Here is a 17,081-nt window from a genome sequence, read left to right as displayed (position 1 = left end):
TCGACTCTGACTCTGACTCTGGTCAGAACTGTCGACTCGGACCAACTACAACTCCGACTACGGAACCCTGAAAGGTCTGCGCAGGGGATCGAATTTCGGTGACTGACTCAGACTCAAGCTTTTAAAATCGACTCTGACTCCGACTCGACGACTCAGGTCAGAACTGTCAACTCCGACCGACTTCATGACTCCGACTCCGGAGCCCTACTGGCAGCTATCACGCCAGGGAGCTGCAAATCATATGTTCCGTGGCGGTTTATGGCATTAAAGTCGATAATGCGGCTGAATCGCACTATGAAACACCCTTATTGGCTGCAAGAACCACGAAAGTTAGCGCATCACCACTGGAAAACGTGACAAGATATCGATTAATTGGCCCTGGATTTGGATAAATAACATGTTGATGATCATATTAGCACACATTTACATTATCATCTGTCTCAAGGTTGCCCTCCAGGCGGCTCTAAACTATGGCAATTTCCCTATCTTCAACATGTAAATGCCCTCGGGCGTCCTCGTGGTGACGTAGGCATGGGAGTGCCAGTTTGGTAGGAACTAGACTTCGACGCCCCCTGAGTTTGACTATTGTCCGCTGCCTCATTCGTCGCTTGTTGCTGCTTCACACCGACCTAGCCTCAGTCGGGCTCATTTACCAGCAGCGGAGGACGCTCAGCTCGCTTGGCACGAGTCAGCCAGCCTATAACGGAAATCATTACACACCAAACGGCGGCCCGGCCGTGATAGGCGCCTCTAATGTCCGCCCGTATGAGCTATATATCGAGGTAGTTTGGCCGCACACCGCCCCCCCTCCCCTTCTCTACGGTCAACACTATTCCCTACGCCCGGGCCCACGGTCCTTTGATTTCCGTCACCGTTGAAGTCAGGACGACGAAGTGAGAACTGGGCGTGAGCTGAACGGACTGCGTTAGCTAGCTCTCGGTTCAGTCAAGCTCACTGCTGGTCAAAAATATGCACTAAAAATAGGATCAGTCCATTCTGTTGATGTCTTAACCCGGCGGTTGATATGTTCCCTCATCATGGAATGTGTTATTTTTGTGGGTCCAAGCTCGCCTGCCAGAGTGCTGTTGGATGGCGCGGTCAGAGCTGTTGATGTCTGGATGTTTTTATGTCGGTCTGTGGGTCATTCGCTTTGATTTATTGCTTGTTTACTTGTCCAGGTGGTCGTTTAATTAGTAAATCGATTGCTGGAGTGAGTTGGGGCCGTGCTGATAGCCTGCCGCTGCTTTCAGCACTGTGTACGCCAAGTTTTTGGTGTAATGAGGTGCCTCGAGTGTCGCGTATGATCCCTCAGTATTAGAATCACTGGCGGAGCTGTTACGGACGTAATTAAAAACAATTTTTGCAGAGTGAGCCTCAAACTTGAAAGCATGATGAACAGTGAACACTTACTAAAAACAGTCCTTTTTTATCATTCACACACTGCTGCTTGACAGATAAAATGCTGTTTCAATGAAAATGATTGAAAGTTTTGCTACATTTTTCTGCGTACTGTTACAAAGCTGCTGTACTGATTTATATATTCGTTGTCTGAGAAATCCTTTGATGGTATAGTAACCGTGAAGCTTCATCTTTTTTTCTTTCACTGCAATGGATGCGCCAGCGGTGCCGGGCATCCTATTGCGTGCTAAGTTTACCAAAGCAAACTGGAACTGCCACCTTTCTCACGTCTATATTTCCCGAAGTTAATTCGCCCTGTTGACAGAACGAACTCTACACACAATCAGTGACTGCACAAACTTTGATTAACTCCGAGCCTCCCCTTCCATCCTTCCCCTCCCCCCACACACACCTCCCTTCCGTCCGCCCGTCCGCACATTCTCTTCAGCCGCCAATCTGAGAAAATCTTATTTGAGAACTCCAGACAGATGTTTGTGAATCAGCTGGCGAATAGCGGAAAACTGAGTTGGCAGTGCGAGTAGGGAATCTAGAAACGGAGAATGTTTCAGGTGACTGCGTGTTGTGCTATGCTATCTGTGTGTGTGTGTGGGGGGGGGGGGGGAGTCGAATAAAGGGCTGGTGGCATTGGACTGGCATATTTTATTTCGGGCCACCTTCTATAGCGAGCTGTCATATAGGCAACATCTTGACAGCTGCAATGTACAAGATGACCATAAGATTTTTCATGTCATCAACCTTTGAAGTGGTAGAGTTAATGCAACTTAAAAAGAATGAACGGGTTTTGCCCTTTATTTTCTTCGGATAATTGTTTTTATCTGCCCAATCGACAAAATAGCTGAAAAAATGATAACGGTTAAGCACGAGGCGAGAAAATAAGATGGAAGTCCATTTTTTCTGATCATGGATTAGAAGCTCTTATTGTTTAGAGACGTCGCCTATGTCTGCATTGTTTCTCCGTGCCTCTTTCTTTCCGTGGGGTCGCCTGACTGATATTTTTTTTTTCTGTGTTTCAGTACGACTTCACGACAGTATCCAAGAAGAGAGCTTTCATTACCTGGTCTTTGATCTGTAAGTATCTCGTCATCGGGCAAAGTTGCTTGCCTTGTGCCGTGATCCTCTGATTTGTATGTCTCTGGTGTTCATTTGAAAGATTCATGATCATGTTGACTAAATAGCCGCTATATACATTCACCTCATATTTTTAATCGTACATTACATGCATTCAGTTACAGTCACGGTTGATGCACGACATTGCACTTGCATTGATATCCTATATCTCAAGTAGGTATAACCAGACTTTGTTTGAGGGCGACACTTGTCAAACACAAAGTCAGGTTGAAAGACAGTAAGATTAAACTAAAATAATTTACTACGTGTCACCATATTCAGTCGCAAACAGCAATAACTACCTAGTAACACCATTTTTGCTATAGTTTTCTTTCCGACCACATCGTACCCTCTGGGCTCTGCAACGGTAATTCGATTTCGCTACTGGCGACTGTGTTATACGCCCAACGCACTGCTGAGAAATTGCCTCTTTCAAGTAGGTTCAAAGGAGCACACGACGAGGCGACGAATTTTTCTTTTATGGGAGTCTCTCATTCTGCGTGAGCCTTTACATTACGATGATGGGATTTAGTGTCAATAGAAGCTTGAGGAGACCTGTGGAAGTGGCTAATGCATCTTGAAAAGGGCGAAATTACTTTCCTGCTACTTAGTGGAAGGCCCGGAAGGTAGAGCATAGGTGGTACGCTGATGAGACCTCCTTTGAACGTTGCGTTCGTTCTATTTTATAATGCATTGCATGGGTATCAGACAAGTATGCGAGATAATCTTGACACAAACCTGCACTGTGCTGTTTGCTGAAGTGGTTGCTATCCTCATCTGCTGACTTGGTGATAGGGTGTAAGACTGAACGTTACGAAAACATTAACACAGACAGATGTTGACTTTCCTGGTACTTTTAGCACCTATAGGGCGAACTGCGAATCGATTACCCTGTTAGTTGTTTGTTGAAACTTGAACCGAACCTCCGCAGTGACCTCATGACTATACATGGTGTCCCTGTGATCCCGCGCATTATGTATTGGTCCTGTGCTGCAGTGACTAGACCCTATTCACTGGCCTTTTAATACTGAACGAACAGTGACCACTGACTCCCTGCACTGACCGTTGACCTTCGTGGGTCAGTGACAAAGTGCGCACGCTGACGTTAACTCGTCCCATGCCTCCAAAGGCGTTCATCACCCTCAGACAGAGACGATACTGCAATTTTCGTAAGATAAGCTCTTTTCTAGTCTCCTGTGGTGGTCGTGGCATTTTGCACTCGTGCTCACTGCGCGAACGTGACTAAAAATGTAACATTTTGTCGACTCAAGACTCCGGAGTTCATTCTATTTCAGGGTTTGAGATGATCGTTCCTGTTCTATAATCCCTACCTGTCATAACATGTCCGCAGACGAATCCTTTCAGCAACTATATGATCAAAATTAATTCAAGCTGCCCATTCAACGACTTCTTATGCCATAACCACTCCCATTCTTCGCCTAAATCACTTACTTACTGAGAAGGAATGCCTGTCGAGTTTTCCTCTATCTCACGAAAAGCCATCGGTGTTGGAAGAGGACCCCGAATAACCCTGTTGCGCGCGTGCTGATGACTTGCTGCCCCTCCCTCGGATCATCAGCCATCATTGATAGACGAAGACCGTCTTTGGCTATTAATGGGAAGCCCCCGATGACCTAAAAAAACCATTGATGACCTCTGTCCCGTGTTTCGCAGCGTGACTGGCGGGGAACTGTTTGAAGATATCGTCGCCCGGGAGTTTTACAGTGAAGCGGACGCGTCTCACTGTATCCAGCAGATTCTCGAGTCGGTCAACCATTGCCACCTCAACAGCATCGTGCACCGGGATCTCAAGGTAGGCGACATTCTGGTGATTGACACTAGACTGTATTCAGTGCTTACTGCTTATCATATGAACAATATCGTGCACCAGGACTTCAAGGTAGGCAGGAAGCGTTCTGACGATTAGACTTTCAGCAGGCTTATCACATAAACGGCGTTGACACCTCCTTTCAAGGTGTGTGACAAGCAGACATGTGCTTGGATCCGAGAGCTGGATCTATGATCTCAGTGGATCTCTCGACAAAATAGAGGGGTTTGATCTATGATCCGGGTGGATCTCTCGACAAAATTCAGGGGTTGGATCTATGATCCGAATGGATCTCTCGACAAAATTTAGGGGTCGGATCTATGATCTCTGTGGATCCAGCGGGCAAAAATTTGTGGAGGACCTATGATCTGTATGGATCTCACGACAACATGTAGCCAATGAAACCCTTATCATACATAATTGTACACCTTACAGTGCAATACAATTGAGAATTATCACTTGTGGACATGGTTATTGGTTAAGACCACTTGTAATCATTAGGTATCATCATTAAATTTGAATTTAAATAAACAACATTTGTACTACATTTAAAATAAACCAAGAACATGCATATTGCTACTTTTTGTCACCAATTGTAACTTTTTCATGACAGCACTGATGACAATCTTATCAACAAGAATAAAATGCACTTAAATTCAATGAACAAGCAGTACAGACAGATGCAGTGGCAGCAGGGCACTGCAGATTTTCATTTTGGTCCCATTCTTTCCATGCAACGCCAGTAGGGCCAATGTTAAAATGCCAAAATCTATGGGGGGCACTGTACCCTGGTGCCACCCCCCCCCCCCCCTGTTCTGCCGCCTATGGACAGATGTTAGGGAATCAAACCTGGAAGCCAAATAGGTCAGTTTTGTTAAAATAATCCAGCAATCCACTTCTGCCAGGTATGAAATCCCAATCCAGAATGTTCGTATGAGCTATTAGTATGTGCAACACAATTTCGATTTAGTAAGAATAGCAACCAATCTCTAATACTTTCCTAATAAAATTACAAGTTCAAAAATGGCATCAACTTCTTCAGATTACCTACTTTTGGCATCGTGCCACGTGTAGTGCCATGCTGTGCTTTTGTTATGAGAGAGCCTCCCAAAAAAAGACAAACGAAATTCACAGCTCACGTTTTGGTATGTTTTGGTAATATGGTTTTATTACGTCATTATCGTTTGACCAATGAAAAATCTTGATTTGACCAAAACCGTAATGATTCCAAAAGATTCCCGTAATAGGCCCTTTAAACTAATGACGTAAGATATTGTTATTCTTTTGAAAAATGAATAAAACAAAGATGCAAGGCGCACACCGCTCTGGGTCATATAATACCGTTTCAGCTGATGTTTACGTCATTAAATTCAACGCTACAAAGATGATATTCACAAACAATCGTATCGTAAAATTATGTGAGGCAGAAAAAATGAACATTCTTTAAAAAAACTCCAGGCTTTTGAATTTCCAGTTTGATTTTTTATTTATTGTCATTATACTCGAAGGTAGAACGCCTAGCTCATTTGTTATTTGAAATGACGTCACGAGTTCTATTTAGATACTGAATAATCATTCTACGGTAAATATCCAAGGCCATTACAATTGATATTTCGGTTCCCATCGCTTCCGCAGGCTGTTGAATGTTTTTATACTTTTGTTTATATCTCAGTTTATTTTATCAAATATTTCTTTCAATAGATTGAAATACCTTTACCTAACCAAGCCACATGTGTCAGTATCATCTTTTATTGTTTATCAATCAATTGTGGTAGCTGGAAAGTGGAAACTGGAAAGCCTCATGGTTGTCTAATGCAAGATTGTCTTATCAATATCATTATGTAGATTCTAACATGAATTGTGATGTGGTAGGTACCAAGTTATGTATTGTTCATTAGTCATTACTTTGACTTACCTCTATGTTAATTTTTAATGCAAACTTTTCTGTTGGTAGGTACCTATGTGAACTGTGAACAATCTTCATGTCACTCAATTCTCTCAAGTTGTGACCGTCATGAGCCTCCTTTATTTTGTATTCTGTATAATGTAACTGGATGCCTTTACTAATATGTCCTTTGTATAAGATTGTTTGTTTCTAACCATACTTTGGTATTCATAACTTCTTATGAAAGAAAGTTGTTAACATTTTGAGCACCTATGAGCTATGATCCCAATGGATCTCACGACAAAATTGGGGAGCCAGATCTATGATCCGAGTGGATCTAGCGACAAAATTGAAGGGTCAGATCTATGATCCCAGTAGATCTCTCGACAAAATTGAGGGGTTGGATCTATGATCTGAGTGGATCTCGGATCGGGATCCATGGGATCGGATCTCAGATCCATTTTTCCGGATCCAAGCACATGTCTGGTGACAAGCTAAGATTCATTTCCACACATAACATTGGATATGTATTAATCAAACATCCAACCATCCCTAAACCAGCATTACTTACTCGTTTGGTCTTCACCTTTGCCCTAACGCCAATCCTGTATTTTTATGGCATGCTCCTCCCTATATATGGCCTTGCTCCTGCCGCTCCCCCTCCCCCTGGGGCCCCGTCGATTTGGTGCTCCGATGGTTCCCCACATCGATTTTCCCAGGACACGTGCACCTCATATCGACTTGTCCGCTGTGCAAATATTACTTCCTTCCTGGTCTTCGTGGACCTTTATCCGTCGCGTCGGTGCCGTTATCCACGCGAACTTCGGGTTTAGTGCCGCCATAGCCTGGAAACACACACGCCACTGAACATCGAACACGCTTGCTTGCTCTGAGTCACGAGCTTTCCTGGATCGGCTGCGCTACACCACGCCTGTAGTCGGACCACCAGCGCTATATATCGGTCCTTTGGGTCCCTCCCCCTTAGTGATTCAGTCTTGCCGATGACCACTGTAGTCCGGGCGCCCAAAAAACCCCCAGTGACTCAATACTGGTTATAATTTTTACGTTTTTCATTACATTACCACGTAATTTTTAACTAATTTGATGCTGATTTTTTTAGCGTTTTGTTTTGTTTCGTTTACATATGTACACTCGGGGGCAGATTGATTTTCCACCACACCCTACCCATCGGGCGATCCCATGGCTCAGCACTGGCTGCTGCCAGTGTTGCCTGCCCTCAGCATTGCTCAGCACTGCCTGTCAGTGCCAGTGCTGCCACTGGCAGCAGCCAGTGCTGAACCATGGGAGCCCGATGGGTAGGGAGTGGTGGAACATCAACTGCCCCCGAGTGTACCTATTTATTAGTTTTGTTTTCTTTAAGGAGCGGTCACTGTAAACTCTGTAAATACTCTCTAATGGTACCGCTATGGCCAAATTGGACATTTGATATTACCTGAGGGAAATTCACTCCTCTAGGCGAAATTATCTCCACATTTCCCACTCCCAGAACCCCACCGTCCGACTCTGCCCACTTTTTTACACCCTTCTAATTAAGCAATCATCTCTTGTCTGATGGAGTTTCGCCTAGTCGCGACCATCAAACCGTCACGACCACGACCGTCACGACCATCACGATACGTGTACGGGCGTTTGCTCACGGTAGGACGCTGAAATGCGCGAGGCGCTGCCGTGTGACGTGTGACTGGGACGACCAGTGACGGCCCGTCACGACTGTGTTGTTGACCTGTCACCTGTCGGAGTAGCTGTCATCCGTCACACCTACGCGTGAGGTCATCAGAGAGACGGGGGGGGGGGGGGGTGCGCCCGAGAATTGTAAGGATTGTAGGTGGCAAGGATGAATTGTGGTCTGGCGACATTTTGTGAATTGGACGCAGTATTGAATGTGCTTCGGGTACCTACTTGGCAGTAAACGGCATGCAAGTAATGGCTTAATTTGTGCTACTGTTGGAATTTTTCCAGAACCCTGTCTGAACTGTTTGCTTCCTGACCTTTTGCTAAATATGTTTTTAGTTAAGACGCGTCAATAAATTTTAGCCTGTTTTGACAAGCTCGACTGATAGCCTATGCCGGAGCTGTTTTACATTAAACTCATACATATATTCTGAAATCCCTCAGAAACGGTGGTTCTTTTGTGGTAACTAAAGCACTTCCATCGGTTTTCAGTGACTAAAGTATACTTCCTCTTCCCTTTCCTTTCCCTCCCTCTCTCTCTCTCTCTCTCTCTCTCTCTCTCTCTCTCTCTCTCTCTCTCTCTCTCTCTCTCTCTCTCTCTCTCTCTCTCTCTCTTCCTCTCCTCAGTCCATATTCCTTTAACCTCTACCTGCGGCGCCAACTTCCATCTCCATCGCTCACTCTATGCAACTTTAACCCAAGCTGGAGCTAGCGCGAGAGCGAGAGAGCCAGGGCACGGACCCCTCGTCTCGTCGAGAAGGCGACGGTCCACCCCAGAACTCATCCTCTTACGACTCGTACGAAACGACCGACCCACTGCCGGCGAGTCGAACGAGAAAGATTCGCAGGTCGAACGGCACACGCCATCTCGCGGGTACCGAGCTTCCTGACCTTTGCGACTCGGCTCCGAATGACTCGAGTCGCTATTTTGAGTGCCTAGACTCGTAACTCTTGTACGACTCGAGATGTTACTTCCTTACGGCTCGAATCGGTTCTCCCGAGTGACTCTAGTCGCTCCTCCCGTACGACTCGAGTCGTTCACGACTCTACATATTCTCCGATGGCGGCGAGCCGTGGCTAGGCAGACTGAGCGGCAATTTTAATATTGGAGCGCCTTGGCCACCGTCCATTTGGCCGCGGAAGACAGGCGACCTGGCCGGCCGACGGGGGTGGACACCGACCCCCCGATGGCGGGGGGGGGGTGGAGGGGGGCAGGTAGTGGATCAATGCGGCCCGGATCAGACGGAATCGACATTGAAGGGGAGGGGTTTGGGAGGAGAGGAGGCCAAGTGGAGGGACGGGTTGGAGAGATCTGACTGGTGTTTCTAATGGATTGCTTAAGAGTTCAACGAATGGGAGTTTGATGAGGATCTCGTTGGGTCTTATTTTGCATTATTTTACTAGATGGGATCAGATCGGTTTTGTTTTAATTTACCCTTATCATTCTGCTCCACCTCTAGCATCCCATCGACATTTTCAGTTTTTTTTTCATACCCGCATACCACCCTCGCATTACGCTCGTATTGTCTTGTGATTATATTTATAACACCTGGCTTCCTCTTGGGTTGTCTTAACCTCATACCATCCTAGTGTTACCCTCGTTTTATCGGGTGCTTATCCTCATCCATTGCATCCTTATATCCCACCCTTCGTAATACCCTCGTATTGTCGTCTCAGTATGCTGATGCCACCCTTGTACTACCCACATGTTTTTGTCTCTTCTCCAACTTCTGCTACCCTTGTGTTACTCTCGTTATACCCTTGTGCAGCCCTCGTATTTACTTATAATTATCCTGCTACCCTCGAATTACCCCCGTATTATCCTCGTATTACGACCATCTTTGTCTTTTTTTCTCAGCCGGAGAACCTGCTGCTGGCCAGCAAAGCCAAGGGCGCCGCCGTGAAGCTGGCGGACTTTGGTCTGGCCATCGAGGTGCAGGGAGACCAGCAGGCCTGGTTTGGTGAGTACAAGGGTCGGGGTACAAGCGGGTTACGTGTGGTGTTGCAGTAGTACAGGCGTGGTACACAGCGATACCCAGCGGTACAGTCGGGTTAGAGGCTAGACACGCGCGGTACATGCTGTTCTCGTGATATAGGCTCGGGAATACACAGTTACTTTTATGCGTAGCTAATAGTGTTGTTCAACCAGCTCAGTACGTTTATCGCATTATTTTATAGTATCCTCACTAACTGATAAAAATGGCGGCGCTGCATTCCAAAGCAAGCGTGGCTTGCAGTATCATAACCTGTCAATTCATCTTCTATCGGTGTTCGGAATTTGTTTGGTGGCGGCGATACGACCTGGGGCGCCTCACCATCGGCCTCCGTTCAAAATCGATGGACCGTAGCGGTGAGATACGCGCGCCTTTCGGGCCTGATTGGCGCCCAGAAAACGCGCCAGTGACGGTTTCGGAGAGCGCGGGAGGGCGGGAATGCTGATGAGACGATCAGCTTACGTGGCGGCCGCTGATTGGACGAGAGGCCGATTTGGGCGGAGCTGATTGGAGCCGCGCCCCAAGATGCCCGCGGCTGATTGGTGAAATATGTGTCGTTGAACGACCCAAGCCGACGGCGGTGGTGTTACGTTTCTCCATCAGAGGCCAGACACAGTTTTTGGGGTTATGGCGTCGTTCGCCTGTGGTATGGTCATCTGTAAAAATTGCAATCTTCTTTTCATGGCCACGATGAAATTATTTTGGGCTGTAAAGCAGTCGTCTAGCCTTGTAATGAATGATTTTTGTCAACTACTTCGAGATACAGTAGTGTTGTAGGAAATGTCTGATAAGTTTATTTCAGCTAGATGTAGAATAGACTTATCAGCAAGCCCTCAGAATGGTTTGACCTTTAGCTACAACCGTTAGCACGACAATTTAAAACTACTCCAGCCGTGACAATGGAGCAAACTTCACCTCGATAGTAGCACAAAAGGACCGATCCATTTCTCACTTAGCCTGTCAGCACAGTACCATCTCTCAGTAGTGACACAATAGTACGTCCTCTATTTCTCAGCCGCCTGGTTAGGAGAGTCTACACCCGTATCCACTGTCGCTGAGCTGAGGCGGCGGGGAGGGGGGAGGGAGAGACCAATTCATTAGTGGGACGTGTTCTGAGCGTTTCCGGACGTGTAATCGGCTCCGGGCCGGACTGATACGAGCTAAATCGCCCGCGGCTCGGCCAGGACGGCTCAGATGTGGAATCCACGTCAGAGGGTGGATTCTGGTAGCGACTCGGGTTCATGATCCGGCTACGACTCTATCTTTGGCTCAAACTCAGACTAGGTGACTCAAGCCCCGACTTCCCATCCAAGTGCTGTCTGTACTTGGGCTTCGTTCGTAATTCAAATCCCGCTTTTCCTAGCCCAAGCTGATTCTGTTCCTATATTCTGTGCTGTTTTATTGCTTCCTGTATTCTGTTCCTGATTTGAGATTCATATTTATTTCAACTTTTTTCATTTATTTCAAAGTCGTATCCTTATTTGCTCTCCCATAGGTAGAGCAATATGATCAGCGTGATATAGCTGCTAGAACAGCGTATAATCCTCAAAGATACTAAAGCTGACACCAACAGTAGACTGGCACAAACAATAAAGTAAATCAGAAAATGGCACATGCGGTTTAACATAGATAGGTACCGAGAATGTCTCATGCGCTGCCCCCACCACAGGGTAGTAACTACCGAGCGCAGAACACCAGACAGGGTCATCAGTTCCCAGGGGACTCGTGCCCTGACCTGGCACTGGCTGAGTCAGATTGGATGACTGGGCACCTGTCACCGGGGGGTCGTCAACCCCTTGCTGCATGGGCCCGTGGGTACTGGATGATGAAGGTACCAGATTGTTCGGTGACTGGTCGGCGGGGTGTTTGGTTTCAGGGGAGTTCTGGCTAGCCTGGGATAGAACGGATAGTCTTGTTTAGACTTCACAGTCTAGAGCTAGTCGCGTAGACTAACCAATCTACGGGGAAGCTGACGGGTCTGGGTCTGGCCTGGGCCTAGCCTGGGATAGAACGGATAGTCTTGTTTAGACTTCACAGTCTAGGGTGTAGACTAGCTAGTCTTGCGTAGACTAACTGATCTACGGGGGAAGCTGACGGGTCTGGGCCTTGGTCTGGGCCTGGGCTGGGCTATGGAATGGATTGCGAAAAGGTAGGCTGTTGGGCGTTGCTGTCATGAAACCGTAAATCTGCAAATTGAGATGATGGGTAGACGGGTAAGCTAGTACAAATGCCTGTGGGCTCAGAGTTGCTCGTTTCTTTTTTTAGTCTGAGTTTTCAATAACTTACATGCATTTGAAAGTATTTCTTTTGCCAGTAGTTTGGGATCTTTGCAGTCAACTGGTGATCGAAGGCGCTGCTTTGAAAGTTCAATGCTCCGCTTAGTGAGCTTCGCGGCAGATATCAATTTGGATTACGACGACACTTTGAGCCCACCAATGCATTGGTGATGGCCGATGGCCGTTCCAATGGCTATCGGTTTCACGCACTTTTATTAATGATGCTTTCGATAGGAGCACATGATAAGTGCAGCTTTCCTTTAAAAGGAGACGTCACGTTTTCCACGCACATCCATTTAAGCCCGTTATCGTCTTTATTGCCTCAGGGCCTTTCTCTTGACCCACCCATCATCCATCAAACTCTCCATCCTTCGGAGGCCATTTTCTCATCACGAAGCGGACTTACCCCTGCCTTGGGATGCCACCCCTAATGACATTCCTTACGCAGACGTTTTGGAATGCGTCTCCAACTATTCACTCGCCGTTCGCGCCGTTCGCTGGGACACCAATGGGGCGCTCCCCACGTCTTTGCCGGTAGATTAAAGGCGATCTGTCGTGGTCCGACGACCTCCGCGAGGTGTGTGGGACGATCTAATGACGTCTGCCAAAATAGAGCAGCCGCGATAGAGCTGCCGAGCCGAACGCAGTTGCCGCGATGTTCGTTTCCGATGGGACTTTGCCCCGGGGCTTGGCTGTATCGATCGCGTTCCGGATGGGTGTGCGGAATTTAGGGTAAGCGTGGGTCTGGGCGATGGGTTGATGCCGATCGAGATGGAATTGAAATTGATTGATTGAAGTTTGGCGCCAATGAAGCTAGGTATAACTCTACTCCGGGGGGGGGGGGGGGAGTTACCGGGAACCTCTTTTGCTTTGATCACCATTCGTGTGATTTTGGTGTTCAAAGTTGAGTACTTGAAAGACATGCCTAATATGTAGACTTCTTCATGGAAAAAACCTCAAGGAAAAGTATCTTAGACTTCTTCATGACGACATATGTAGTTCATTATCATAATGAACATTGGACACCCCAGGGTTTATCATCAGCATCAGTTGCTAGCTGGGGCATTCCACGTCAAATCAAACACCGAAATCCGTCATCCCATTCGATTTTTCTGAAAATTTGTAGGCAGACTGGGCATGGTTCAAAACTGAGTTACGTATAATATTTTCGAAATTTGATAACGTATCGCTGAGATATAGGTCATCGAATATAGCGAAAAATGCCACACATCAATTTTTTAAATGGCTATAACTCTGGTTCCTTTTCTGGTATCAAAATGATATTAACAGAGTCTTATAGGCAATTGATAAGGCTTTGATTTTTAATTATAAAATTAAATTGAAGTGACCTTGAAATGCTTTTGACCTTGAATTAAAACAGAAAAATTTAAATAGCAAAAAACACGTCACCTTCGATTTGGCTAATTTTTACATATTATGTCCGTCACAATGTTCCTAACCATCTGTGAAAAAATTGGAGTGGGCCATTCATAACTTTCGCGGCAAACGCCGTTTTCATGCATCAACATCACGCAACCGCGCGTGACCTTGAAAGACAGAGTCAAGACATGCTTGCTTGTGTACACTTTCTGAAATGAATGATTGCTGATTAGTGATATCCCAAACTCTGCGAGCATGGAAATGCATAGTCATCGTAGTCAAGCATTCAAGTTCCACTTCCAAAGTAAAAGTGTCTCAGGCAAATGGTATTTTGCGGTGAATTTTGAGCCGTGTGGAAATGCATCATGAAGTAAATTCAACGAAAACATTATCACGTAACGATATCTTCACGTCTTTTGATCTTCACTATACGAAAGAACATACATTTTTTAGTATGTATGGGGAATTTCTAGTTAATCCAATAATAAATATGGCAGTTAAAGGCCTGCTAAGAGTAACATGTCGCCGGCTGCAAGGCGGGCTCGGCCGATGCGGGAAACGCAGCAATCACAATTTTGTGTTTACACGTTCATGTTTCAATTGTTTACCAACCGATTTTCAAACTTCTTTCACCATAAGATTGCCTGTACATTTCTTAGTCTTCTCACAAAATTGGACGCGAATCGAACGTAATCAGCGGTAGGGAGCGCGATGTAAAGACGGAACCGTTCCGTTCCGTCCCGGCACAGTCTACAATTCAGGCGGCGCGTAGCGGTCGGCGCCGGCTGCCGAGTCGCCGCGTCGCTGCGGCGACAGGATGTTCAGTTTACACCGCTATTACTAGAACAGTTGTGAACCGATTTTCTTATTGCTTGCACGATGAGATGTCCAATTCAATTCTTGACAGGTAGCCATAATTAATTTCGCATTAATCTTATGAGATATTGGCGAAAAACAGGAGGGGTGGGCGAAATTCGCTCTTCCTCCTCCACTGCGCGTGCGAACATACGTTTGCATATGTGCAATTTTCTTCAAAACTTATGAATGGCCCACTCTAATTTTTTCACAGGTTGTTAAGAATATGGTAGGCAATAAAATATATGAAAATGAGCCAAATCGAAGGTGACGTGTTTTTTGCTATTTCGATATTTGTACTTAAGAACAGAGTTAAGCAAATTTCAAGGTCATATATTTAAGTAGGTGCAATTCTAAACAAATGCTTAAGAAATTACCTAAACAGTAAGGTTTATTTCATTCAAATCAAACAAGTACAACCAAAGTTATGGTCGTTCAAAAATATAAAGATGCAACATTTTGTAAAAATTTGATGCCCTATATTTAGAAGACCTGTGGTCAGAATGTGCAAAAAACATCAATGTAATGTCCGGGGCCACACAGGAACTCGCTCACAAATTTATAATGAAATCGCTGATGGTAAGGTGCAAAACAGCCGATTTTTGTTCGATTTGACGTGGAATGCCCCAGCTGCTACACCTCGCTTCCTGAACTGAACTTCTCGCACTCCCTTCCAAGCGTTCCTGCATTCCCCGGAATTTCACCTTTCAACCTGCACTTGCACCTCTGGCGTACCCCGAGCCTTCCCCATCCCTTCTCGTCAGGCCGAGGTCAGCGTGCGTGACCTTTCCGTGCCCGGAGGCCCAGCCGCGATGCGGAACCGGTTCCAGTTCGTAGTAGGCCGGAATTATGGCCGGTGTCGTCGTTAGGTGTGGTGCCGGCGTCGTGTGCCTTTGAAATAGTCACGGATGGGATGAAATGAAGCTGGAAGGTATTGGAAGGTATTACTGGTATCTGGACCCGAAGAAGAGGGAAGTGGGGCATTAATGCTAGGATTAATGTGTTGGTCTAAGGATGACGAGTATTTTGTAATGGAGTTTGGTTTATGTCTGTTACCGGAAGTAATTTGTGTAATGGCGCTTGATTCGCGTGCAGTGTGCAGGGAATGCGCACATGAGCATAATTATTGAGTTTATATCCTAGCAGGTTCGGTTTTGTTTTGTAGATGAAGGCTGAAGGAATAAGTCGTGTATTTTACATCGCATTGGAACCGCACACTCAGCTGATTTTTTTTTAGTTGATGGTATTCTTGTAATTCGTTGACCCATGTTTTCAATACTTGTCATTTGTGCCAAACACAAGATCAAAGCGGTGATGCTTCCATCATTGTTTCTAGCGGTATACCTCACACTGGTTCTGTCGCCAATAGACGCTGGCGCCATCTACTCGAATTCGAGTCCTGCGTCACCGCGCGTCGCGCGCCATCTGTTGGTGACCTCTGTATGTTCTGTTTGCAGGTTTCGCCGGTACTCCCGGCTACCTATCCCCGGAGGTACTGAAGAAGGAGCCGTACGGCAAACCTGTGGACATCTGGGCCTGTGGTGAGTGTTGCAGGGGAGGCATGTTAGTTTGTCCAGTGTGTTACAGAGGAGGGATAGGGATCCAGTGTGTGTAAGGGAGAAGAGAGAGCTGGGAGGAAGGAGACGGAGTAAAGAAGGGGTGAGACTTACGCCGAAGAACGGCGCTACACGATAATAAAGACGGCAGGACCGAAAAAATGGCTGGTAAATGACGTGAGCTCGCCAAGCAATTATTGTCAAGTTGTAACAGTGTTAGTTAGAAAAATCGACAAACTTGCAAGACGTTGTTCCCACTGGCGTGCTAGGCGTAAATAAAATTTAATAACATTCATATTGTTCCAAATTTCGGGGCCGAGACGATGCTGTCCCCTAATGCCCACATCTCTCCCCGGTCGCACATTGGCTGGGCAGTTTTAGTATCCGAGGCGCGCCTCTGGGAAAGGCAAATGGTGCGTCTCAGGCGCCGGCCTCCGCCCGAGTCTGGTGACCTGCATTATTGAGGCGGACGCTGGTAAAAGTCAGAGGTCGCGACATGTCTGAGAGTCGCGGCGGGAGGTGGCAGAAGGGGGAGGTTTGGGTGGGGCTGACTCGTTTTAGAGCTGCTAAGGCGTGCGTTACTTAGGATGCGTAAAGGTCGTGTCACAAAGTAGCTTAAAAATCCGTCGTACTTTTTTCTGCTGCCTTAGCAACTCTTTTCCTTTGAAGCATGTTATGACAGTCATTTCTGCAAAATTCCAGGGCTTGGTCAACGGCATTTATTTCAGTAGAACTAGGAATTGATGCGGTAGCGAGTTTACGCTGTTTTTTAAAGGGTGAATCAATTAGGGGGTCTTTTGTTGCTTGAAGACAAACCACAGAGTAACTGGTCAAACTCATCCTGATAAAGATGATAAAACATCCCCCTATCACGGCGCAGCTTGTCGTCAACCACGTCCCCTCCTGGTGCCTTTATCAGCCGGGCTGCTCCTGTCCACGCGGTGCCCGTCTGTTCGTCCACGCAGCTGGTGATACAGCTGCGAGTCTGCTACCACTGTGACCTTCATAGCTATGACCGGGTGACCTCCTCTGACCCCGTCTGACCCCATTTGACCGTCTGTTCCGGCACTATTGTCTGCCTGCCGTCGC

General features: G+C 46.5%; 1 protein-coding gene across 1 annotated transcript in view; it reads left to right on the top strand.

The window, feature by feature from the left end:
* Nucleotides 1-16,051, top strand: part of LOC122373834 (calcium/calmodulin-dependent protein kinase type II alpha chain-like) — a 39,255-nt gene extending 23,204 nt beyond the window's left edge. Inside the window, exons 4-7 of the mRNA XM_043352210.1 lie at nucleotides 2,433-2,487; nucleotides 4,201-4,339; nucleotides 9,790-9,892; nucleotides 15,894-16,051. Of these exons, the coding sequence (XP_043208145.1) occupies nucleotides 2,433-2,487; nucleotides 4,201-4,339; nucleotides 9,790-9,892; nucleotides 15,894-16,051 (455 nt within the window). The remainder of the gene's footprint in view (nucleotides 1-2,432; nucleotides 2,488-4,200; nucleotides 4,340-9,789; nucleotides 9,893-15,893) is intronic.
* The last annotated feature ends 1,030 nt before the right edge of the window (nucleotides 16,052-17,081 follow it).

Source organism: Amphibalanus amphitrite, unplaced genomic scaffold (assembly GCF_019059575.1).
Source record: "Amphibalanus amphitrite isolate SeventyFive unplaced genomic scaffold, NRLGWU_Aamphi_draft 001559F_arrow, whole genome shotgun sequence".
Taxonomy (NCBI): domain Eukaryota; kingdom Metazoa; phylum Arthropoda; class Thecostraca; order Balanomorpha; family Balanidae; genus Amphibalanus; species Amphibalanus amphitrite.
The sequence above is the reverse complement of the archived record's forward strand: the minus strand, read 5'-3'. Positions and strand labels throughout refer to the sequence as shown.